At 43.4% G+C, this 25,790-nt stretch overlaps 1 protein-coding gene across 1 annotated transcript in view; it reads right to left on the bottom strand.

Moving 5' to 3' along the window:
* The window catches only part of TIAM2 (TIAM Rac1 associated GEF 2), a 507,083-nt gene that overhangs the window by 236,615 nt on the left and 244,678 nt on the right, over window positions 1-25,790 (bottom strand). The window contains exons 7-10 of the mRNA XM_066596062.1: window positions 19,688-19,750; window positions 16,251-17,430; window positions 15,439-15,874; window positions 1,217-1,389 (exon numbers count right to left, since the gene is read on the bottom strand). Coding sequence (XP_066452159.1) covers window positions 1,217-1,389; window positions 15,439-15,874; window positions 16,251-17,430; window positions 19,688-19,750 — 1,852 coding nt within the window. The remainder of the gene's footprint in view (window positions 1-1,216; window positions 1,390-15,438; window positions 15,875-16,250; window positions 17,431-19,687; window positions 19,751-25,790) is intronic.

Genomic DNA, 25,790 nt, shown 5'->3' with positions numbered 1-25,790 from the left:
ACTTTCTCCCCAGACCCCTGATTAGGCTTACACTTTCCGGGACACTACTGGGGTCACGTTCTAAAAACTTTCTTTGTGTGTATCTGTGTCTTTTTCAGGATTCAAAAAATCCTTTTTATTTTTTTAGAAATAAAAGTTATGTTTTAAGAGGGATAAACTAAACCCTTTCTGTGACAAGTATTACTGACATCTAGGTGTTTATCCTGCTACTGTGAAACCCCCTCTTTCTTAGCTCAACGTCAAAATATTATTTGACGACAAGATCACCCAACGCATGCACTGCACATTCAGGGTAAAGGCTGGGAAATCTTCTGACATATGCTGACATGCCCACACACTTTTAGAACCCATTGTATGTCAGAAGACTGTTCTCTTTCGGCGTATGTTCGGACAGTAAAGAACATAATACAGTTGCTTCAATTGCAGAAGTCATTTTTCGAAACAAACTATGCAAAAGAAGGGAAACCATACTGTGCTGTATGTTGTTGTATCAGGAGTCAAAGACAACTGTGTAGACACGTTTGGCGTAAAATTTTAGATGGTTCTATCTACCATGACTCAAATATAACCTTGTTCACTTGGATAAAAATTAACTAACATGCCATGTTCACATTTAGGAAGATTACATAGTTGTGATGCAGGAACTGAGATCCACAAGAATTCTCACATCAAAAACTTCCTAGCAGTTATTACACTTTGGTTGCTGTTCACATCTATTAACTTACAAAGGTGGCTGCACAAGCGAGTCAGAGCTCTTGGACTCCAACTGATGTAACCTTCTGGCATGTCTAAATTACATATTAAAAAAAAAACAAAAATGTGGAAATCTGCCTTTAAGATGTAAAAGATGTCTCCCTGGAAAATCTCTTCTGTGATAAATCCCTATGATGGCAAGCACAATACTTTAACAACTGCACCAATGTGACAACATTTAGGAAGCATTGATATTAAAATCCAAAACTTTATTCTTCCATTACAAAAACAGCAACAGTGTCTCACCATGTTTAAGACTTTTATTATCAGTGATCACTGGATGCTGTCACATTAATGGAAGTCCTGGAATCGGTGACTTTTATATTTGCCCTTAAGGAACTTTAATATATAACAAGTGTGCTTCAGGCGTATTCTTTTCAGCACAATATTTTGAGATGCCTGAAAAAAAAACCAAGCTAAATGATAGCCAGTAAACAATGTGAAGTTATTGGACGTGACCAACCTGAAATAGGTAAACATCTCCAAAGGAATTGCTGAGACAGAAGACATTTTCCTTCTTGGGATGCTCAGGAACTGACTGCACAATGCTGTCTTCAGCAAACAGAGCATATCTTGGTGAAGTACTCTGCTCAATGGAATTCCCTTCATAGGTCTCGTAAAACATCAGAGTGCAACCTGTAAATAATCAAATAAATGGGAATAAAATGTTGATAATAGACATTATTGTTACAATAATCACTTAATTTAAGTGATACTCAAGAGATACCATGGCCTTATCATTTAGGTATGCCTAATTATATTATTCAATGATTTGGATAAGATACAGGGAGAAACACCCAAATGATGTTTCCAAGCTCTTCTGTTTTATTGTTCCGATGCATCAGGTTACATAGTGTAACAACCTCCACAGAGTCAACAATTCAAAGGCTTTACACGCTCTCCTGATCCCCAGCATTAGAGGAAACATTGTTTGTGACACAACTTTGTGCAAGCAACTAGAAAATCATGCTTGGACAGAAAGTAGGTGGGAGACTGTGGGACTCAGATAGGTAATGTTTTTGAGTGTTAGGGTACATTCACACAGGCAGAATATTCCATAACAACATTGTGGAATATGGTATCCTGGAACTCTGCACCAAAATCTGCACTGCTAAATGTGGATTTTGATGGGGAACTGTTGGCAGAATTCAGCCATTTTCAACTCTGCATCAAAATCCTTTTGATTATTCCGCAAAATGGCATATTCTGCAACCGTGTTGTGGAATATTCCATTCCATGTGTAAGCACTCTCATGCCTGCTTACCCTTTATGATACCCATACTATTATGAGCAATAATTATTTTGTTTAGCATTATGTTTATGGGCGAGGGATACACACCAACATATGTCTTTATACTAGAAGAGCTGTAGTTTGCCTATAGAGCCACAACGTGTCCGCATTGAGCTTCACATACTGTATGAATGAACTGGAACGGACTACCTTGTATGAACCAAAATAGACAAGGAAGTCTTTAGAGGCTGGACAGACATCTGTCTGAGATGATTTAGGGATCCTGCACTGAGCAGGGGGTTGGACACGATGACCCTGGAGGTCCCTTCTAACTCTACCAGTCTAAAATTCTTAATGCAAACATGAAAAATGTCTTGAAATAAATTGTGCAAAATGATCCATTAATAGGTAAAGACTGAGTGGGCTTCAAATTAGTACTAATGGTAAAGATTCTTTGTGATTTAACCCCTTAAGGACCAAGCAGTTTTGTACCTTGAAGACCAGACACTTTTTAGGGATTTTACCCATGTGATGGTTTTACGGCCCTATTTTTTTCCTTCAGCTACCAAAATTATTTTTGCTGTGTTTTTTTAAAATATCTTTTTAAGCAAATTTTCTTTCCTTTTTTATCTTTTTTAAAAATTCTATTGGGTGTGAAAAGCTGAAATAAGGATTTTTTCAAAATTTACATTAAAAAAATGTATATTTACGCTAAAATAAAGCATGGCAACAGGTTCCTCATTCTATTTCAGATGTTTTAATATATCTAGTTTTGTATTACAGGGCACATATGCCGACGGTTAGGGGTGCACTCACACATGGTGGACATGGTGTGGATTTTGACTCGAAACTCACTGCAGATCTGCAGCTGATTTCAGCCTGCCATGCCTCTAACCTCACAATCAGAAACTGCTACCGGTAGCGCATGGAGCAACTCTCACCAGGCAGCTGCTGCTAAGCGATTTGGCCACCGGTTATGCGTTGCGGAAGTGGACACATCACCTGACCGGAAGCAGTGGGGATTAGTAGTGGTGAGGGGTGTGGGGGCTGCTCCACGTGCTGCAGCGAGGGGTTACTAATTGAAAGGTGAGAGGAGCATCAGGCCGAAATCAGCTGCGAAGTTTGAGTCAAATCCAGATACTCAGCAGCATTTCCACTACCTGTGAATGTACCCCTAGTATATAATAAAAATGTGAACACCATTCTTAAAATCGACCCTGCGACCAATGAGGTTTAGTAAATACTTGTATACTCTATGAAATAGCAATTCTGGGTCTTTTCTCAGAACTTCATGTTGTACAATTCCTCTATTGTTTCTCCAGAATAGGTTTGACAACTGGGAGCTACTGTTCATCTAGTCAAAGGGTCGTGTTCCTCCACAGGAGTAATCCATCAGTTCTCAACCTTTTTAGTGGGAAAACCTTGGAGAAAAAATTTCTCCTACGATAGGATATTCTTACCAACAACTAAAGCCCACAATGAATCGTCCGCACTCCGCATGTTTAATAAATGTGGGTTTTTGTTGGAGACCTGGCAGTGGATTTTCACAAAAGAGTGAACATGGTTATTATCCAATTCTTAGGGATAAGGTTTTGAAAACTCTTATAATTAATTAACTTTTTTTTTTTCAAAGAGATTTTGTTTTTTAAAACCGGTACAGAAAAAAATATAAACTTACTATCATCGTAATCGTACTGATCCACGGAATAAAGTTAGCAGGTCATTTTTGCAGCAACGTGTAAGTCAAAAAAAGTAAGACCCCCAAAGATGGCAGAAAAACAGCGAGTTTAGATCGGTCCTGCGATTAAAACAGGGATGATATTGTCACCGGGTCCGCTCACTCCTCTGGTTGGCAATACGGACACACAGGCCTTCTTTAAGGGCACCTCTTTGACGGCTAGGATGACGGATCCAGTTCCTCGGGTTCAGGATGTAATGATGGGTGCCGGGATAAAGACCCTACAAGAGATACTAGATGGAAGAGACCCCCTGACCGAAGCATGACACCAATACCTACAATTGTGTTATTACATCAGGTCCCTGGGTAGTCTACAATAATAAGGGAGACCGGTCACCACCTTCAAGAAGATTTGCCTGTCAAATCCTGAAGTTCCATTGTATATTTCTCTTCTCTACAAATCACTTAGAGACGGACACTTCAGGGAGAGGCAGGGCGCTTGAGTTGGCTTGGGAAAGGGAGTTGGGTATAGACATACAGGTGGGAGTCCTATAAGAAGGCGTATTTCATGACCCATAAGTTGAACATATCATTAGCTATGAAGCAGAATATCCCAAGGAAATGGAAGCCCTCGAAACCCCCCTCAAGTCTGATGTGCCTGGAAGCCATGGACAACCTAAAATATATGGAGGAACTTTGTGCCAAGGATGAGGTGCGCTTCACCAAATTTCCCGCTACATGGGCGGTGTGGTTGCAGTTCCATGCTTCGCCGGAGTTGAATGCCTGGTCAATTGAACCATAAAAACAGCGAATTTGGTGACCAGTAGATCCGCAGGGCCCTGGGCAGCAGAACCCTGCAGATCAAATATTGATAACCTACCTGTGCTATCAGCTACGCATTGGCTTGATACGGACGACAAATGTGCATATTGCTTTATCATATATGGTCTATGCTTGTTATTAGTACACAACTCCTATAGTATCGTGTTGCCAATGTGTATAATTTGGTCAGGCTTCACATATTTGGATTTGTCTCATATATTTTGAGTGGCCATTATGTGTTAGCGCTATATCACTTAACCCCTTAAGGACAGATCATCACAGAATGCTGTGGGAGGTGAGTATTGATTTTTTTTTTCAATAATTGTAGTTAATTCTCTATTGAAATGCATTTGAACGAATTATTGGCGTTTCAATGTACCTCAATGGGGAAAAGTGCTTTGACATACAAGTTTTTTTCCTTTACAAGCTCTGTCTCGGAACAGAGTAAGCTCGTATGTCAAAGCAACACAGTATATTAATATATATATTATATATATATATATATATATATATATATATATATATATATATATATATATATATATATATATATATATATATATATATATATATATATATATTGTGAGGGATTAGCGTTTAGGATCGGTAGCAACCTGGGCATAAGCAGTCAGAGACAGTGACACATAGGATAAAGTCTTTAGTCCAGGCTTTGCCTGGGTTTATTTCCAAGCAAACAAAAGCAAAATACAGGCCTTAACATCAGGCAAACATAACGTAAATCCCGCTCGCCTGAGCACTTACTATACATGGAGCGTCCCTGTCTACACACTGGTAACACAAATGGCTCCTGCACACAGCCAGCCAGGACTCTCAGACCTGCAGAGGTCTCAGCTCTCCCCCTGGCCCTGTAGGCCCAGGCTTTATAAGGCCTGGTACCAGCCCCACCTGGTACGTGGGAGTGACCATCCCACCCTTCACTTTGGTCACTCCAGGAAAAGCCGGCCCGGATTATGTGGCTTGGAGCCACTTACATACTACAACGTGTTAGTGGCTTAATGCTACTAACACTATACTGCCGGCTTCCTCCACCGAGCCCAGGCTGCTCGGTGGCACGCATCTGCCCAAGCGCTCCCCAAGGCAGCATAGGAGAGCATCCCAGGCGACACATACCTGCCCTCCAGCACCTTGCCGGTCACCGTCTCACAATATATATATATATACATACATATACATACACACATATACATATATATATACATATATACACACATACACACCGTATTTTTCGCTCTATAAGACGCACTTTTTTCCTATAGAGCGTCTATATAGAGCGAACATGCTGAGATCTGACCTGACCGGCAGCTGAAACAGATAGAAAGTCCTTAGGAGAGCATCCTAGGCGACACATACCTGCCCTCCAGCACCTTGCCGGTCACCGTCTCACATACCCTCCCCCTCTGTTCGAGCCTGTGGGGTCGGACACCTTTCGCCGTCATGCAATGCGTCCTTGATAAGGCATCGGCATTGCCCTGTAGCTTTCCGGCCCTGTGCTCTACCGAAAAGCTAAAATTTTGAAGGGTCAGGAACCAGGTAGTGACTCTGGCATTTCTTTCTTTTGCCTGTGACATCCAGGTTAAGGGGGAGTGGTCTGTGATCAGCCTGAAGTGCCGACCTAGCAGGTAGTATTTTAGGGATTCCAGAGCCCACTTGATGGCTAGGCACTCCCGCTCAACGATACTGTAATTTTTTTCCGGTGGCGTGAGCTTCCTGCTCAGATAAATTACGGGATGTTCCGCTCCCTCTACTTCTTGGGACAGAACTGCTCCCAGTCCCACATTGGACGCGCCTGTTTGGACAATAAATTCCCTTTTAAAATTGGGCGTGACTAACACTGGACGTCTACAGAGGGCCCGTTTTAATTCTGGGAACGCCTTTTCAGCGTCAGGGTTCCACTTGACCATGACTGACTTACTGTTCTTGGTCAAGTCTGTTAGGGGCGCTGCTATGCTAGCAAAGTTTTGTACGAACCGCCTATAGTACCCTACAATGCCTAAAAAGGCTCTCACCTGCTTTTTAGTTGTGGGTTGTGGCCAGTTCTGAACGGCTTCAACTTTATTGACCTGGGGTTTTATAATACCCCTACCTATTATATACCCCAGGTATCGTGCTTCTTCAAGACCCAGGGCGCACTTCTTTGGGTTTGCTGTGAGCCCTGCTTTTCTAAGGGAGTTCAGTACTGCCTGTACCTTGGGTAGATGGCTGTCCCAGTCTTCGCTAAAGATGATGATATCATCTAAATATGCTGACGCATATTGACGATGGGGTTTGAGTATGATATCCATCAATCTTTGGAAGATTGCTGGGGCTCCATGCAAACCGAAGGGTAGGCAGATGTACTGAAACAACCCTTCTGGTGTGGCAAACGCAGTCTTTTCTTTCGCGCTGTCCGTAAGGGGAACCTGCCAGTAGCCTTTAGTAAGGTCGAGAGTGGAAAAGTACCTGGCATGACCCAGTCTCTCAATTAACTCGTCCACTCTCGGCATTCGGTATGCGTCAAATTTTCACACGTCATTTAGCTTCCGGAAGTCGTTACAGAAGCGCAGAGAGCCATCAGGTTTTGGTATCAGCCCGATAGGGCTGGACCATTCGCTTTTCGACTCCTCAATTACTTCATAGGGCCCTTGCTATTTTGCTAGGAATTTACTTTCTAGGGTGGGCACCAACACTAGTACCCGATCCCCAGGGTTGAAGGTTCTCACCTTGGCGGACCGGTTATATACCCGGCTTTGGGCTTCTTGAGCCTGCAGTAAATGTTCTCTAACAATGGGCATGACCGCCGCAATTCGATCTTGCATGAGGGAGATGTGTTCAATAACACTCCGGTAGGGGGTGGACTCGTGCTCCCAGGTCTCCTTAGCTACATCAAGGAGCCCTCTGGGATGTCTACCATACACTAATTCAAAGGGAGAGAACCCAGTGGAGGATTGTGGGACTTCACGGATTGAGAACATTAAATATGGCAGCAGACAGTCCCAGTCCTTCCCATCCTTATTGACTACCTTTTTTAGCATGCTTTTTAGGGTCTTATTAAATCTCTCAACCAGACCATCCGTCTGTGGGTGGTACACCGACGTCCGTAAGTGCTTAATATTCAGCAGCTTACACAATTCCTTCATGACCTTTGACATAAAGGGGGTTCCTTGGTCCGTCAGGATCTCTTTTGGTATGCCCGTGCGGGAGAACATGTGAAGTAGTTCCTTTGCAATACCCTTGGATGACGTATTGCGTAAAGGAACGGCTTCGGGGTAACGGGTGGCATAGTCTACAACCACTAATATATGTTGGTGACCCCGGGCAGACTTTACCAGGGGCCCAACTAGGTCCATAGCGATCTGCTCAAACGGCACCTCTATGATGGGCAAGGGCACTAAGGGGCTCCGGTAATGGGGCATAGGAGCTGTTATCTGACACTCCGGGCACGACTCACAGTAACGTTTTACATCACCATGTACCCCCGGCCAGAAAAAACGCTGAAGGATGCGTTCCTTAGTCTTTTCGCTCCCGAGATGACCTCCCAGCACATGCTTGTGCGCCAGGTCTAAGACCATCCTACGATAGGCCTGAGGTACCACCAGCTGTTCCACAACCTCCCCACGGACCTTGTCAACCTGATACAACAATTCTTGGTTGACTGCAAGGTGTGGAAACACAGTATCAGCCCCTGGGAATTGAGGTTCCCCATTTATCACTTTAACATTTTCCCTAGCTTTTACTAAGGTGGGGTCTCGGAGCTGCTCAGTTCCGAAATTGGCACGTGAGACCTCTAAGTCAGGCATAGCAACTACTTCATCCTGTACCTCCGTCTCACCCGCCAATACTGTTAAGGGAAAGTTATCCCCATTCTCTTGGGTCACCCCTACTGCTGGAACCGTACCCTCAGGGTCAAACGGTTCTGGACATACATCATACACATTTGCATTATCATGAACCTTATTTGCAGACGACTCTCGGTGTCACCACAAGTCCCAAAATAGGGGAAAGTCTCTCCCGAGGATCACGCTGTGCATTAAGGATTTTACGACGCCCACCTCATGGGTGGCAAGTCCACACGGAGTATCAAGTCGTACAAGGGCAATAGGATACTCCTTGGTGTCCCCATGCACACAAACAACCCCCATGCGACGGCTGGTGAAGGTTGTGGGATCGACCAGGCTGGAGTGCACCAGCGTAACCAAGCTCCCTGAGTCCAGTAGAGCTGTCACCGCAAAGTCATTCACCTTTAGGTGACATAATGGTCGATCAGTCTCTGACGCAGTCTCTGCAGAACACACTGGCCGTGCGAACATCGACCTCCGCCGGGCAGAGTCACAGTCCATTGGTTCCACGGTAAGTGGACAGTTGGCAGCAAGATGCCCGGGCTCATGACAGCGCCAACATCGTATGGAGGCCCGGTCTCCTTGGGGTTCTACCCGGGACCCGAATGTCCATTTGGGGCTCCTCCTCTGCCCCAAACGATCCCCCTCTGAGCCGCCTCCCCTGGGGACACTTTTGACACCCCTTACATATGGAACAGTCTTACCAGGGGCTCCAGCCGACTTGCTGTTCCCGGGGTTGGAACGTCCAGGAGGCACGGCTTGCAGTAAGTCCTCCGTGGCTTTATACCTCTCGACGAGGCTCACGAGTTGGTCCACGTCCTGGGGACCTCCTTGTCCCACCCAGCGCTGGATTGCGGGGGGCAACGAGCGTATAAACTTATCCAGAACCACTTTCTGTAGGATCTCTGCCGGGGACGACTCCTCCGGCTGCAGCCACTTTCTCACCAGGTGGAACAGGTCGTACATCTGGGAGCGAGCTGGTAGGTCGTCCGTGAAAGTCCAGGCGTGTACGCGTCGGGCCCGCACATGGGTGTCCACGCCCAAGTGTGCCAGGATCTCACCTTTGAGCTTATTATAGTCCTTGGCATCCTGCTCACCGAGGTCAAAGTAGGCATTTTGGGGTTCTCCCGTCAGGAAAGGCGCTACTACCTCAGTCCACTGAGGCGCCGGTAACTTTTCTCTGTCGGCCACTCTCTCAAAGACCGCGAGATAGGCCTCGATGTCATCGGTGGCCGTCATCTTTTGTAAGGCCGTCTGTACCGCGGTACGGGTGGTGGGGAGCGAACCAGATGACCTCTGCACACTTTGCGCCAGGAGAGCATTAGTCTCGGCCTGAGCTCTCATGGCCTCCTCATGGATCTTTTCCTGGGTCGCCGCCACTTGTTGCTGCTGGGCCAACGCTTGCTGTTGCTGCACGTTCATTTGTACCAGCTGCTTTATCAGTTCCTCCATCTTGGCAGTATCTGTTGGCTGTGCCGTTGCAGCTTTCACCCAGGACATGGGGGTTACAGCACTCTCCAGTCAATCTCTCTTGGGCGGTTGCCCTTAGCAACGGTTCTCCAGCTGCTGCAGCAAAATGTCCATTAATTGGTGTATGTCTCTTTAAGACCGCTGCCCGCATCCAAACACCATATGTGAGGGATTAGCGTTTAGGATCCGTAGCAACCTGGGCATAAGCAGTCAGAGACAGTGACACATAGGATAAAGTCTTTAGTCCAGGCTTTGCCTGGGTTTATTTCCAAGCAAACAAAAGCAAAATACAGGCCTTAACATCAGGCAAACATAACATAAATCCCGCTCGTCTGAGCACTTACTATACATGGAGCGTCCTTGTCTACACACCAAGGCAGCATAGGAGAGCATCCTAGGCGACACATACCTGCCCTCCAGCACCTTGCCGGTCACCGTCTCACAATATATATATATATATATATACATATACATACACACATATACATATATATATACATATATACACACATACACACCGTATTTTTCGCTCTATAAGACGCACTTTTTTCCTATAGAGCGTCTATATAGAGCGAACATGCCGAGATCTGACCTGACCGGCAGCTGAAACAGATAGAAAATCCTTCTCACTGAGCCGCCGGCCCTTTGTATACAAACAGGAGAGCACAGCGGCCGACAACAGGTGATTGCTGGGGGCAGGGGAGTAGCGGGGAGCTGTTGTACGGGCAGACGGCTCCTGCTATGGAGCTGACAGTCTGATAAACATTGCAGGTACGATCCGTAGCAGCGCCCGATGCTCGTAGAAACAGCTCATGAATGAGAGGGAACTTCTGCTCCCCCTCATTAGTCAGCTGTAGTGGGATCATGCCATCTCGGTCCATGGTTGCACTCCTTAGGCTGGTATTTTCCTGAGCTCTCTCGTGAGGTTGGGAAAGACATAAAGCAGAGATCAGAGGACCATGACATCTGAGCAAATGGACAACACTTATCTGTTGACTACATAGCAGAGGTGGGAGAGAGCTGCATGTATGGTGTATATATTTGTGCCTAGTTATGCACACATTTATACACCATACATAACCATAATGAGAAATGCCATGCAGAATCCTGGAAAGTTGAGTGACAACTAATGGAATCATCATTACATTGTCACTCAGCTCTTTCAGAATCCTGAATGCCAACTGCAGAGTTATGCAAGCATGTATACAACATGCATTGCTATAACTAGTCAAACATGACATTCAGAGCTCTTGGAAAGCTGAGTGATAAGTAATAAGATCACCATTACATTCAGCTTTCGAGGATTCTGAATGGCAGGTTAACAAGTTTTATATACTTCATTCTGAGTTGGTACTACTGCTCTTTATTCCTCCTGTATTACCTGACTAACTGCCTGGTCTGGGGGAGTTCCAAATATTTTTTTCCTATTTTCCTCCTCTAAAACCTAGGTGCGTCTAATCATCAGGTGCGCCTTATAAAGCGAAAAATACGGTGTGTGTGTGTGTGTGTATATATATCTATATATATATAAAGAGGAAAGCCCTCACTGACTCACTGACTGACTCGCCAAAAGTCTCCTACTTCCCGATGTCGTAGAAACATGAATTTTGGCACAAGCATAGATTATCTCCAAAATAGGAAAAGTAATTGGGTCCCAACTCGATTATTCAATTCTAGCACAAAAGAATTGTCGTCGAAATTTAACGTACATAATTTAAATCTCTCACTTCCCAATGTCATAGAAACTTAAAATTTGGCACGGGCATTGAATATGTCATAAATAGGAAAAGCTAATGGGTCCCAACTCGATTATTCAATTCTATGCGCAAAAGAATTAGCGTCCAAATTTTACGTACGGAATGTAATTTTCTCACTTTCCGGTGTCATAGAAACGTGAAATTTGGCACGAGCATTGATTATGTCATAAATAGGAAAAGCTAGTGGGTCCCAACTCGATTATTCAATTCTATGCGCAAAAGAATTAGCGTCCAAATTGTACGTACGGAATGTAATTTTCTCACTTTCCGGTGTCATAGAAACGTGAAATTTGGCATGAGCATTGATTATGTCATAAATAGGAAACGCTAATGGGTCCCAACTCTATTATTCAATTCTATGCGCAAAAGAATTAGCGTCCAAATTTTACGTACGGAATGTAATTTTCTCACTTTCCGGTGTCATAGAAACGTGAAATTTGGCACGAGCATTGATTATGTCATAAATAGGAAAAGCTAGTGGGTCCCAACTCGATTATTCAATTCTATGCGCAAAAGAATTAGCGTCCAAATTTTACGTACGGAATGTAATTTTCTCACTTTCCGGTGTCATAGAAACGTGAAATTTGGCACGAGCATTGATTATGCCATAAATAGGAAAAGCTAGTGGGTCCCAACTCGATTATTCAATTCTATGCGCAAAAGAATTAGCGTCCAAATTTTACGTACGGAATGTAATTTTCTCACTTTCCAGTGTCATAGAAACGTGAAATTTGGCACGAGCATTGATTATGTTATAAATAGGAAAAGCTAATGGGTCCCAACTCGATTATTCAATTCTATGCGCAAAAGAATTAGCGTCCAAATTTTACGTACAGAATGTAATTTTCTCACTTCCTGTTGTCGTAGAAACATGAAATTTGCCATGAGCATTGATTATGTCATAAATAGGAAAAGGTAATGGGTCCCAACTCGATTATTTAATTCTAGCGCAAAAGAATTAGCGTCGAAATTTTACGTACATAATCTAAATCTCTCACTTCCCAATGTCATAGAAACATGAAATTTGCCATAAGCATTGAATATGTCATAAATAGGAAAAGTTAATGGGTCCCAACTCAATTATTCAATTCTAGCGCAAAAGAACTAGCGTCCAAATTTTACATACGGAATCTAACTCTCTCACTTCTTGGTGTCATAGAAACATGAAATTTGGAACGGGCATTATGTCATCAATAGGAAAAGTTAATGGGTCCCACCTCGATTGTTCAATTCTAAGCGCAAAAGAATTAGCGTCCACATTTTACGTACGAAATCTAATTCTCTCACTTCCCGATGTCATAGAAACTTGAAATTTGGCACGGGCATTGATTATGTCATAAATTGGAAACGTTAATGGATCCAAACTCGATTATTCAATTCTAAGTGCAAAAGAATTAGCGTCCAAATTTTACATATGGAATCTAATTCTCTCACTTCCTGATGTCATTTTATATAAAGGAAACATTGCATGGTTACCTCCCGTGGTGTTTCCTGGGTAACGCAGAGAACTATGCAAAATGGTGAACATATGTTTTTCCTCGGTATCTCTAAAGTAACCACGACTTCATAAGATTTTTCCGTGTGAACACCAGATAAACAGCAGTACCAAATTAACTCAGGCGAAGGCGGAAATATCAGCTAGTATATAATATATATATACATATACACACACACATTAATATTATATATTAGCTTTTATTCTGTAATTTCTTTTTTACCATCTATGTTCCCTATGCATAATGTCATAGAAGACCTCTAAGTGGTCATTTACACTGTCTTTTTTTCCCTCACACTTTTCCACTGTAGTTGGAACATCCATAGGAGCAACAGTTACAGGGGAGGACATTCCTCTGCAGTGACAGTAGTCACTAACAGCTGATCTGGTTGTGTCTTGCACACTGTTCTTCAGATCTAGTTTGTCATACATGTCTATTTTGATGTTATCTACTTGCACCTTACCTTTCTATAGATGATTGTTGCTTGACTTATTGCAGATAGGTTATTGTGCTCAGCTGGTTATTTGGAGGGCAGTGTTTTGGGGATTATTGAGGTGTGATGGTCCCTTATTTCGGTGATCATCTTTTTTATGACATGACATCTTTGGACAATTTTAAAGTTTTTAATCATGGTCTGTGTATGTTTTTATATTTGCTCAATAAAATATTTTGTTATCCAAGTTAATTTTTTTGGTATAAGTGGTGTGCAAGTTGGTACACACTGCTTTTCTCTTCTTCTTGCTATAGTGTGTCTGTCTGCACCCATTGGATGCTAAGTTTACAGAGTTTTGCCCATCTTTTTTATTTCACAATCCACAATTTTCTTTATGGACTTTTAAACTTTTCTCTACTATCCTGTAACTAGGTCATCAATCGTTGAAGTAGAACAAACTACTTTAACTTTTCAGTTTTTTTTTTCTTGTGGGGGCGGAGTAGATAAGATAAGCTTTACATTGTATTGAGCCACGTAGAATATATAGCTGTGTAGTTTGGGTCATTTGCAGCTTGTATGGAAAAGCTACCTAATATAAAAAATGTCAACAAAGGATTTTAGCCCAATATCTAATATCACCTACAGCTTACGGCTCCAATGTTATTGACTCTACCCATAATACATCTTTAGTGACATTGGTATTTTACCACCACACCCCATAAACATCATAAAACGCTACTCGGTTCCATTTTTTGCTGCTAAAATATGTAAAACATTCTCTATTAAATGGGATCCAATGATGTTAACATTGCAGTTTCTTATGGAAAAATTATTTTCCAGCAGAACTATGTAACATCAAGTCAAAGCTTAAAGGGGTTGTCTCGAGGAAGCAGTGAATTTTTTTTTTTGCCCAGTCCCCCTTATTAAGCATACATTACTAAGGCCCCCTGTAAATGACTTTTCTAGCTGGTTTGTACTTACAGTTCCAGCGTTTCAGCAACTTATAAAAATTTTCCCAAGATGGCGGCCGACTTTTTTCCCGTCGCTTGCTGTAGCCCGACGTGCGCACTCCCGAGACGCTACCAGCTGTGTCTCCCTGACAACCAGACGCCCCGCAGCCGCCGACCGGACCCCTGGATTGAACGCGGCCGACCACGGCACACAGTCACCCACCGCCAGGCAGCAGGTAACCGGCGCTAGACCACTGACAACAGACGAAGGCCCCCCCGGCCCAGCGGCAGATCCCCCCGGCCCAGCGGCAGACCCCCCGACCCAGCGGCAGCCCCCCCCCCCCCGGCCCAGCGGCAGACCCCCCCCCCCGGCCCAGCGGCAGACCCCCCGGCCCAGCGGCAGACCCCCCCCCGGCCCAGCGGCAGCCCCCCCCGGCCCAGCGGCAGCCCCCCCGGCCCATCACTTACCTGGGCGGCAGGACGGAGGGACAGCTGGGCGGCTTCTCGGGGCGGCTGGGCGGCTCAAGTTTCTGCACCTTCCTCTAAGAGAGGATGGTACAAAATGGCCGCTCCAGCGCGCTCCCGAGAAGTGACAGCTCGTCTGCGCATGCGCAGAAGAGCTGTAGCGGCTAGCAGGCTGAAGCGGCTCGTGCTGAGAGCAGAAGACCGGACTGCGCAAGCGCGTCTAAAAAAGCAAGCTGCCAGCGAATTTACACGGAACCATGGAGACGAGGATGCTAGCAACGGAGCAGGTAAGTGAATAACTTCTGTATGGCTCATATTTAATGCACGATGTATATTACAAAGTGCATTAATATGGCCATACAGAAGTGTATAACCCCACTTGAGTTCGCGAGACAACCCCTTTAAGGCATAGGATAGAGAGAGTAATTGTGTTGTATTAGTACAGTATTTCTCACAGACAAAAACGACTATCATGGCAAATAAAGAAAGGAAATCCACTTTAACGTTACGATATTAATGAAGTGCATTTATCTCTTATGTCATTTACCTTTAAGAGTCACCCAGTATTGCTTCCATTTCCTGCGATTTACAAGCTCCAGTTTCTTCTCCTTTTGAACAGTAATAAGGGGTTTGAAGAACAGCCACCCAGCCTTGCGAACAACTCCTTGTTCCTTCTCAAACAGTAGGTCAAGTTGTTCCAGCGAACCCAGAGAGTCGTTACTTGAGTCTTCTGTACCTGTTGATGTAGCTGTTTCTTCCACATTGGTTTTCTCCAATTCTAGCTCCCTCATGAAATTTTCATAGATGTTCTGCCTTACAGCATCACTGCCAACAATACTGGTATGTTCAGTTCTAGGCTGCACAGAAGGTCCAGAGCCCCCAGACCACAAAATGCTCGAAAGATGTGGAGGAGAGCTCGTTTCTGTAGTAAAGCCATCAATGCCACTGTCAAAACATTCACTTGCATCCTTACATTTTGGTTCCTGATGAGGAAATAGATAATAATGTATAATAATTAAAAAAAATTAAAATTAGAAAATTAGTCAAGATGTTAGAAGTGTGAATAGTGGCTATACAAAAATAAGAAAAGTGTATTATAGAGCAAAAATCTAGAATGATTTACACATTAATAGGTACATTTAGCACATTGTTGTTGCTATTGGTACTGTTTTTATACTATTACAAGCCGAAATGCAGATGCATGCTCTAACTTCTTACAAACATTCAATAATTTAGTCCAAGTCATATACAGTAATTAGGTAATACTCTTCAGGAAATCATGATATCATTCTGAGCAACTACACTAAAATTCATACTGTAGTCACTGTACAGCGACGTTTTTGCAAATATTTTACATACCTGCAGCTTTCTTTTCTTCCTGGAAAGACTGCCTGTCCAGTCACTGATGCGCCTCATTCGACTTTTTATTGTGTCTTTTTTAGACGCATCCTCTGCTAAAGGCTTTGATTTTCTGCAGGGTAGGGTATACGATGAATAATGAGTAGGTCCTCTGTATTCTACTCTTGATGTCACATCAATATCTGAGGCAAACGAAACTCTATTACTAAGGGTATGATGGCCGCCTATGTATTCATCTGAAAGGCGACCTGGTGCAAGTCCACCTTGCAAATCAGAGTTGTATAGTTCTCGGAGTGAAGACAAAGAAGATCTCTGGTTGAAAAGAATAGTACTCTCATTTGGGGTAAGTCCTCCATGTACATTAGTGTCTAGGGAACTCCTAGTCAGATATGAAGCATCCAGGTCATTAATTTCTCTATTGTTTCCCCAGGGGCAATCATACCAAGAAGAGTCAGAACTCAGTGAACTTCCTTTGCTTGATCTTAGTCCACAGTCACTGACTGACAGACCATGGCTTGTAGTATACTCCATGCCAGAATTCCTTCGTGGATCATGGTGGGTCATATCCTTCATTTCCATTGCAGGCGAGTACCTCAGCAGCTGAACGGGTCCATCAGATTCTTCAGACGGCACACCATTTCCACTGTTGTGGAACTCAACTCTGAGGCAACCGTCCAACTTTCCAAGTGTTTTTATCAATACTTTTGGGCTTTTCCTTTCTTCAGCTTGCAGTGCTGTAGACACGCTATCATGAATTTCATAGCAGCTTAAAATATGTCCATTGCATCCCCTGTGGTCTACTGGAGTGTCAACGCCAACATAATGATATCCATTGTCAGGTAAGTAAGTGTTATTTGTCTGGCAACATTCACTAGCTAGATTCAGTCTTTGCTTGTGATGTGTGCAACTTTTAGAGCCTTTCAGCACAACATCGCCATGTCTTGATGAATAAGGTGGATTACTCTTACACTGGGAGAGACAGGTTCTTGCCAGGGATCGGGATTTGTAGCTAGTACTGCTGCCAGTCCGCCCCCACCCTGCAGAAGGCCAGTCTTTTTCTTCATCGTGGATGCTATGAATTTTCAAAGAGCAGTTCTTCTGTTTGCCATCTGACAACGGACTTCCTCCCGGACTTCGTGTACCCTGAAGACTGTACTGACTTTCTGAGTTCCCCATTTCTCTGTAAAATAAAAAAAGGCAGCTGCATTGCATTGCGATAATGATGAAATAGGAAACAGCTGTTAATTTTTCATGTTGACCTGTGAGCTTTATATATTTGATCACTTAAAACATTCTTTTTCTGAAATGTCTATATCAGGTTCAAACAGATTATGACAATATTTGGTATCCATGGCACGCAACTTTTTGCATAGTCTGAAAGGGGCACCTATGATTCTTTTTCTTAAAGATTCCCTTTTCAATGTATAACTAATGGTAACAATGCATAAGTTGGTAACTAATCTAGACCCGGAAGGGTTTGACTAACACAAGCACGGGCGTAACTATAGGAGATGCAGAGGATGCGGTTGCACCCAGTCCAAGAACCTTGGGGGGCCCATTAGGCCAGTCTTCTCCATACAGGGAGTTGGGGCCCTGTAACAGGGCCCGCAACTATAAATAAAGCATCATAGTTGGGGGCCCTGTTACAGATTTTGCACTGGGGCCCAGAAGCTTCAAGTTACGGCTCTAACCACAAGGCATCTTTTTTAGTTCACTTTGGTTGTGTAATGGTCAAGTTTTTTACTTATAATACAGTCTAGGCTGTAATCACACACGGTTACTATATCTGGAATATGAATATTTTTTGGCTGCATAGAAAAGGATGAACCTTGATTTAGGTTCAATAAAATATTCTACATAATTATTTTTAGAACCTTATTTCATATTTTTCATAATTTTTAAACCACAAAGTTTGAACTTTTTAAAATTAATTAGTTGTCACCATTTTGTTTCTGCTACCTAGCTTCTATCCGTTATACAGTCTCAGGCTATCCTATCATGGCATTAATACTATGGAAGGATTAGCAGGCCTCCGATTGCCAATGTTGTCAGCAGATGTTTTTAATTACACAAACCTTTCAGACAAATTAGCTGTCTCTCTATCAATGCACACATTCAGCAAAACATACTTAATCTTGTACGGCTGAAAGGTTTAACCCTTTCCAATCCACTGTCTGACGCCTGAAGACATTATGACTTAAGGCTGCACAGCTCCGATGTTGGAAGACATCCATCGGGGTTCTCTTACTGTATATTGCCAGTCTCTCTGCTGTCAGAGGTTACCCAACGTGTCACCTCATGCAGTACTGGCTTTAGCCAGCATATAGCACTGTTGTATAATGCCAGAAAAAGAGTAAGCCCCCTAGGAAAACCAGGATACAAATTGGATTGGAAAGGGTTAAATGGCCACAGTAATTAAATGGAGGTGTCTGTGGCGTAATACCTACTTTATATAGCACTAAGGAATCCTGTACAAGCAGGAAGGAAACCTCATTTAAAAATAGCACTTTTACACTTAATTCAATTAAAATAAAATATCTTTTTTCAGATCAAGTTTGCCATTTATAATCTGCTTAGAAAAGTCAAATTATAACAGAAGACTGTACAAGGGAGATTATCAAGCAGTGATCTTTGTGACCTGTTCACATGGTGCAGTGCTGCATGGCAGCTACTGTTGCTGTTGTGCAGTTTCTCTTCTACTAGGTTGCCCTATCCATAGGCACTGTATTGTGGTGCGGATCACTGTACATTGCTGCACCCAGTAGTATGTGAGCCCTTAAAAAAAGTGTTTGTCATGAAGTATTTAAAAGGCGAATACAACTTGCTGTATATGTAACTACAAAACTCATGTTCATGTCTGTAAATACTGCTGAGAAGCAACAGATATATTATTACATATAGTATAAGGCCTCCTTCACACGGGCGACACCGCATCGCTGCGAGAAAATCGCAGCGATATTGCATCGCTGCACCATGTGATATGGCTGCAATTTTCTCGCAGCAAGACCGCGATTTTGTAGCGCTACAAAGTCGCATGTGACGCTACAAAATCATGCGACTTTGCAGCATCCGCTAATGCCAAAGTTGCATCGCATCACATGCGAACAGCGTTTTCGTGCAATGCGATGCAACAGAGAGGAAGGCTCCATAGAGAAACATGGGCTACAAAACCTAGCATGTCGCAGGCATATCGCCGGACCTGCGAGGTTTGTGTCGTTTTATAGCATGCTACAAAACATCTCATGTATGAAGGAACCCATAGGAAACCATGGGCTTCACATACATGCGATTTGTAGCATCGTAGCAATGCTACAAAAATCGCGCGACTTTGTCGCCCGTGTGAAGGAGGCCTAATATGTGAATGTGTTGTCCACGTTTTTAATTTACATGGATACAAAGGCCTCCTGTCCACGGCAAAAGACAGGAATTAGGTTTACCTGTTAATTCCTTTTCTTGAAGTCATCCTGACAGCATACACATGGAGGTTGTCCGCTGGACCCCTGTTGGGACAGGAAGCGGAAAAAAAATACAAAAGGCAACTCCCACCACCGGCTCACCAGTGTGTACCAAATAACTACAGTGACCCGGCTTTGCTTAACCAATCATTTTTAATACCGAAATCATAGTACAATACGTTACTTCACGTAAAGAAGAATAACTGAAGGGGAGGGAAAGCCCCTATGCTGTCAGGATGACTTCAAGAAAAGGAATTAACAGGTAAACCTAATTCCTGTCTTCCCCTCGTCATCCTGACAGCATACACATGGAGGAATACCAACAACCAAGGGCTTTAAGGAGGGACCACTGCCTGCAGCACCTTCCGCCCAAAGGCCGTGTCACGGCTGGCCCCCACGTCCAGACGATAGTGCTTTACAAAGGTATGGGTGTTTTTTTTTTAATTAAAGTATTTTTTTATTAAACTTTTTCACCTTTTGCATATTTTAAAACATTTTTTTTAACAAATCTTTGGTTTCCCCTCCCTCCCTCCCCCTCCCCCTCTCACCCACCCCCTTCCCCTCTCCCCCCTCCCTCCCCCATCCCCCCTAAGATCTCTCTCTCAACGTTCTGTTCTTTGGGTAAACTGTCTCTGAATGAACACAGTGTTGTGTCGTAAACAATAATAACAGTTCATGTAACATATATTTGTTTTCTTCTTTGGTCTTCGTGTTGCTTATCTTCTTGCTGTTTTCTTTTATTGATTCAGGGTTAGATTTTTTGTTGCATTCGAGGGGGGGTCATATTTCTTTTGCCCGTTGCCCGGTCTCTCTCTCTCCAATCCCTCCTTTCTTAACTTTTCCCTATTACTCCTTACCACTTTATTTTATTGTATATCGAGTCTGTAATTTGTTCTACATTTCCCAATAAACTTTATATATATCCATTACATACGTTGTTATGTCTTAGTAAATCCCCGGTTTACTGGTGCCTCCCCACACGGCTCACCACTCCCTATGTATTTGATCCAACATTACTGCTCTGGGCGTGTATCCATCTCAGCCATATGTCCTGATATTTTTGACTGGTCTTACGCTTAGTGTAAATACTCCTTTCCCACGGTAAAATTTGGTTGACCTTATTTTTGAATTCTCCCAGCGTGGGTGGTTCTTCGTCCAACCAGCGCTGGGCTATTGTTTTTCTGGCTATATACAATAGTCTGGCTACCGCTAGTTTTTCATGATCATCTAATGTTAGATCCTGTATGTATCCCAGAATGCACACGTATGGTGTAAAGTCCATACGTATGCCAAATGCCGCGTTAATTGCATTTCTTATTCCCATCCAATATCTGTGCAATTTCGGACATCGCCATAGCATGTGGATTAGGTCCGCCGTGTGGGTTTTGCACCTTACACATATCGGGGAGGTTCTAATTCCTATATTGTGTAAGAAGGCCGGGGTGCGGTACACTCTGTGTATTAGAAATATTTGTGAGACTCTGTGTGATTCGCTCAGAGATAGCTTGGGTGTCATTTGTAGGATTTCCTCCCAGTGCGACTCCTCAATGGGCCCTATGTCTGCCTCCCATTTTGCTCTTGTTGATAACGGGTTGTGTGCATTGACCGTGTCCTGTATATGGGAATATAGTACAGATATTTTCCCCGCTGTGGTGGTGGCTTTTCCTATTATGTCCGCTACTATATTTATTACCATTGTCATTTCCGCCGCGTTTTTTTCCGCTTGTATAGCGTGTCTAAGTTGCAGATATTTGTAAAAGTCACTATTGGGGATGTCGTGGTTTTGCCTTAACTGCTCGAAGGTTTTTAGTTCCCCCCCCTCCAGTATCTGGTCCATTCTCCTAACTCCCCTGTCTTTCCACCCTTGGAATCCTTTTAGCTTGTTGATTTCTGGCAGGTGCGGGTTATTCCATATGGGGGTATGTTGTGTGCAGTTTTTTATATCAAGCATGTTTCTGGTCTTCCACCATATTTTATGTATCAATAATAGCGTGGGGGCACTTTGACCGTTTTTTTTAAACGCTCCACGTTCCAGGGTTTCAAACAAATGTGATCCGTTAAAGAGATTTTTAAGGATTCTGAAACTAGCGTCGTGTGTTTCTTCTGTCTCCCATCCCCTGAGATGTTGCAGCTGGGAGGCCATGAAGTACGAGAACGGATTGGGCAAGGCTAATCCTCCCTTTTCTTTTGAATTGTATAGCAGTTCTAATTTTATCCTAGGTGTCTTCCCTCCCCATATGAGTTCTCTAAACAGTCCCTTGGCCTTGTGGGAAAATTTTTGTGTTATCCAGTGTGGGGAGTTGTGTATTAGATACAGTAATTGGGGCATCCATATCATTTTTATAAGATTCACTCTTCCTATGATTGTCATGGGTAGTTTTTTCCATATGTGAAGTTTTTGTTTCCATTTTTCCATAAGTGGTTCCAGGTTTATTTTCCCGTACTCACTGACCTCTTTCGTAATTTTAACTCCCAGATATTTAATTGTTGGGGTGCATTTCAGGGTTAATTCTCTGTTGGCAACTTGCATGTCTGGGGTGTCTATTGATAGTATTTCGGATTTGGTCCAATTGATAGCAAGTCCTGAGAAGGCTCCAAATTCTTTTATTGTTTGCATCGTGGTTTCTAAAGATTTTTCCCTGTCCCCTAAAAATAATAACATGTCGTCTGCATACAAAGCGATTTTCTCCTCCATGTTTCCTCTTATGAATCCCACTATTTCCTGGTGTGACCGAATTTTGCATGCTAGGGGCTCTATTGCAAGTGCAAACAGGAGTGGCGATAGTGGGCATCCCTGCCTTGTCCCTCTATGTAGTGGGAATGTTTCTGATGACCCCCCGTTGATGGACACATCCGCCTCCGCTCTAGCATATAGGAGTTTAACTCGTCTCACAAATATTGGGCCACAGCCCATTTTTTCTAGTACCTTCCACAGGTATTGCCACTCAACGCTATCAAACGCCTTGGCCGCGTCCAGTGAGCATATGATTCTGTCTCCGGTATTATCTACGGGTATTTGTAGGTTTAGAAATACTCTACGGATGTTCGTTGCCGTTGATCTTGCTGGTATAAACCCACTCTGGTCTGGATGCACCAAGGTGGATGCCACTTGTGATAGCCGCTTGGCTAAAACTTTTATAATTTTGACATCCGCGTTTAACAGCGATATCGGCCTATACGAGTCCATCAACAGGGGGTCCTTTTCTGGTTTTAACAGAATTATTATTTTTGCTTTTCGCATTGTTTGTGGTAGTTCCCCTTCCTTTTCCGCCCCCGCCCATGTCTCCAGGAGTTGTGGTAATAAAGTGTCTGCATGTTGTTTGTAAAATTCTATTGGGAAACCATCCTCCCCTGGGGCCTTGTTATTTTGCATATCTTTTACTGCCTCTTGCATCTCCTCCAAGTCTATTGGTGCATCTAGAAACTCTCTCTGTTCCTCCGTCAATTTATGTGTTCTTATATCCGCCAAGTATTCCTCGATTTGTTCTACTGTTTTTTCCAGTTTCGAGGAATACAGAGAGGAGTAAAATTCCCGTGCAATCTCTCTTATGGATGTTGCGTCCCTGACTATCTCGCCTTGTGCGTCTTTTAGTTCAATGATGTATGTGGGGCTAGTTTGTGCTCGGGCTATAACTGCCAGCATATGTCCCGTTTTTTCTCCCTCCTCATAATATGTCTGTTTCCTGAACCCATTTTTAGTGGCTGCCGTTTCTAGGACGTATTTATTAAGGGCCTCTTGGGCCTGTTTCCATAGGTTGAGTGTTGTTATAGTTTTCTCTTTTATGTAATTTTCTTCTGATTCTTTTAGTTTGTCTCGTATTTTTTGCCCTCTTTCTCTATGTCCTTTTTTTGCCTGTGTGATTTGCTGTATGTATACCCCCCTCATATATGCCTTCATGGCCTCCCAGCAAATCGTCATACTTGTGGTATCCTTATTTAATATGAAGTATTCCTCTAGTGTTTTTTTCACTATTTCCTTGTTTAATATGTTTAGCCAGTGCGAGTTCAGATTCCATCTTTTTTGGGAATGACTCACAGTGTTACTGTGCTGTATGTCCAGATGTAGGATGGAGTGGTCAGAAACAACTCTTGGTAGATATTCTATCGAGGTTATATCTCTATATATCTGAATATTCCCTACCGCTAGGTCTATTCTAGATAAGCATTGGTATGTGGATGAGTAGCAGGAGTATTGTTTGTTTGTGGGGTGCCGTGTTCTCCATATGTCTATCAATGATATCTCGTTTATTAGTTTACCTAGTGGTGTCAGGTTCCTTTCTTCGTTTGCGTTTCCTGCCCTTAGTCTGTCCTGTGCAGGGTTAATGACCGAATTAAAGTCGCCTATGATAAGGACTGGAATGTCCGGTTTATCTGTTATGAAACCTATAACTTGCCTCATTATCATGTTATTATATGGTGGCGGGATATATACTGAAGCTATAATGCATGTGTAGTTGTAGATTCTGCAGTGTAGGCATATAAAGCGGCCTTCTGAGTCAATTTTTCGTGAGAGACATTTAAACGGTATATTTTTGTGTATCACTATGCTGACCCCCCCTGGAATACCTCGTGTGTGTGGAGTGGAAGCTCTGACCCATCCCCCCTATTTTGAACGTGTCCGTATTTTCTTTTGATAAATGTGTTTCCTGCAAGCATATAATAGCCGGGCCTTGTTCCTTGATGACTTGCAGTACTGCTGATCGTTTTGTCTGGTCACTCATACCTCTCACGTTCCACGATACGACCCTTATCCTACTACCCATTTTCCTTGTTTTTTGTTTTCCGCAGGGTTATTATTTTCTGGGCGCCTCCACCCTTTTTTGTTTTTATGAGTGAGACGCACTGGGAGGGTCCCCATCTCTGTATTTGTGTCTCGCCCGTGTCGCCCCGTATATGTGTATGTGTATTACTGTTTGTTCTCCGCATAGGGCTTCTCCAGTAACATTTTGGTTTGGTCCCCCACATCCCCCAGTACAGACATTTATCCACATTTACTATACATATTTTCGTTATTTGCAACACATTTATCATTTGTACATTTACGTTGACATTTCTTCCCCTTATCCCACCCTGAATCATTTTTCTATCGTTTAACCTTATCCCTTTTAACTGTATCTTATCTAATATTCCCCTAATATGCGAGAGAGAGACCAAACAACAGACACCCCCAACATGTAACTCACTGATCCGTTGTCTCATCGGATCGGGGTACCAGTCCTCCATTCTCCTACGCGATGCATCCTGTCGTCCCAGGAGCTCCTTTCAGAAATTTTCGGTTCCCTTTGCATGAACGTTTCTTTAGGTGCAGCCTCTTCATGGTGTCTTGCGCGGCGATCTTCCCCTCCGAATCTGTTCTTCATTTTGATCTATCCAGGCACCTGCATCTTTTGGGTTTTCAAAGAATTGTGTCGTGCCCAGCGCCGCCACTCTCAGTTTAGCCGGGTACAGCATCCCGTAGGGCACTTGTAGGTTTCGCAGTCGTCTTTTTATTTCTACAAATGTTGCTCGCTTCTTTTGTATTTCCGTGGAGAAATCTGGATAGAAGGAGACTTTCACGCCATTATATTGGATTTCACCCTTTTCGCGGGCCTTTTGGAGTATGGTATCACGGTCTCTGTAATGCAGTACTTTGATGAGTATCGGTCTGGCTGGAGCCCCCAGGGGGAGGGGTCGTGTCGGTACACGGTGGGCTCTTTCGACCGCAAACATTGCAGTTAGAGTGTTTCTTCCGAACAGTTCGGGCAGCCATGTTTCAAAAAATTCTGCTGGGTTTCTTCCTTCCGTCTTTTCTGGGAGGCCCACAATCCGCACGTTGTTCCTTCTTGACCTATTTTCTAGGTCGTCTACCTTGTTCTGTAGATATTGTATGTCATGCAGATTTTTTTCCACGTCTCGTTGCATCGGCTGTATTGCGTCTTCTACGTCGCTTATACGTTGTTCAGTTTCTGTCAGACGCTCTGATATTTTCCTCATATCTTGCCGTAGCAGGTTTACATTACTTTGCATCGCCCCCATCTGCATATTAAGGTTGTTCAGTGATGCGTTGCCTTTAGTGATTTCGCTGAATATTTCTTTCAACGTAGGC

This window comes from Eleutherodactylus coqui, chromosome 3 (assembly GCF_035609145.1).
Source record: "Eleutherodactylus coqui strain aEleCoq1 chromosome 3, aEleCoq1.hap1, whole genome shotgun sequence".
Lineage (NCBI taxonomy): Eukaryota > Metazoa > Chordata > Amphibia > Anura > Eleutherodactylidae > Eleutherodactylus > Eleutherodactylus coqui.
This window is presented reverse-complemented; position numbering and strand designations above follow the sequence as displayed.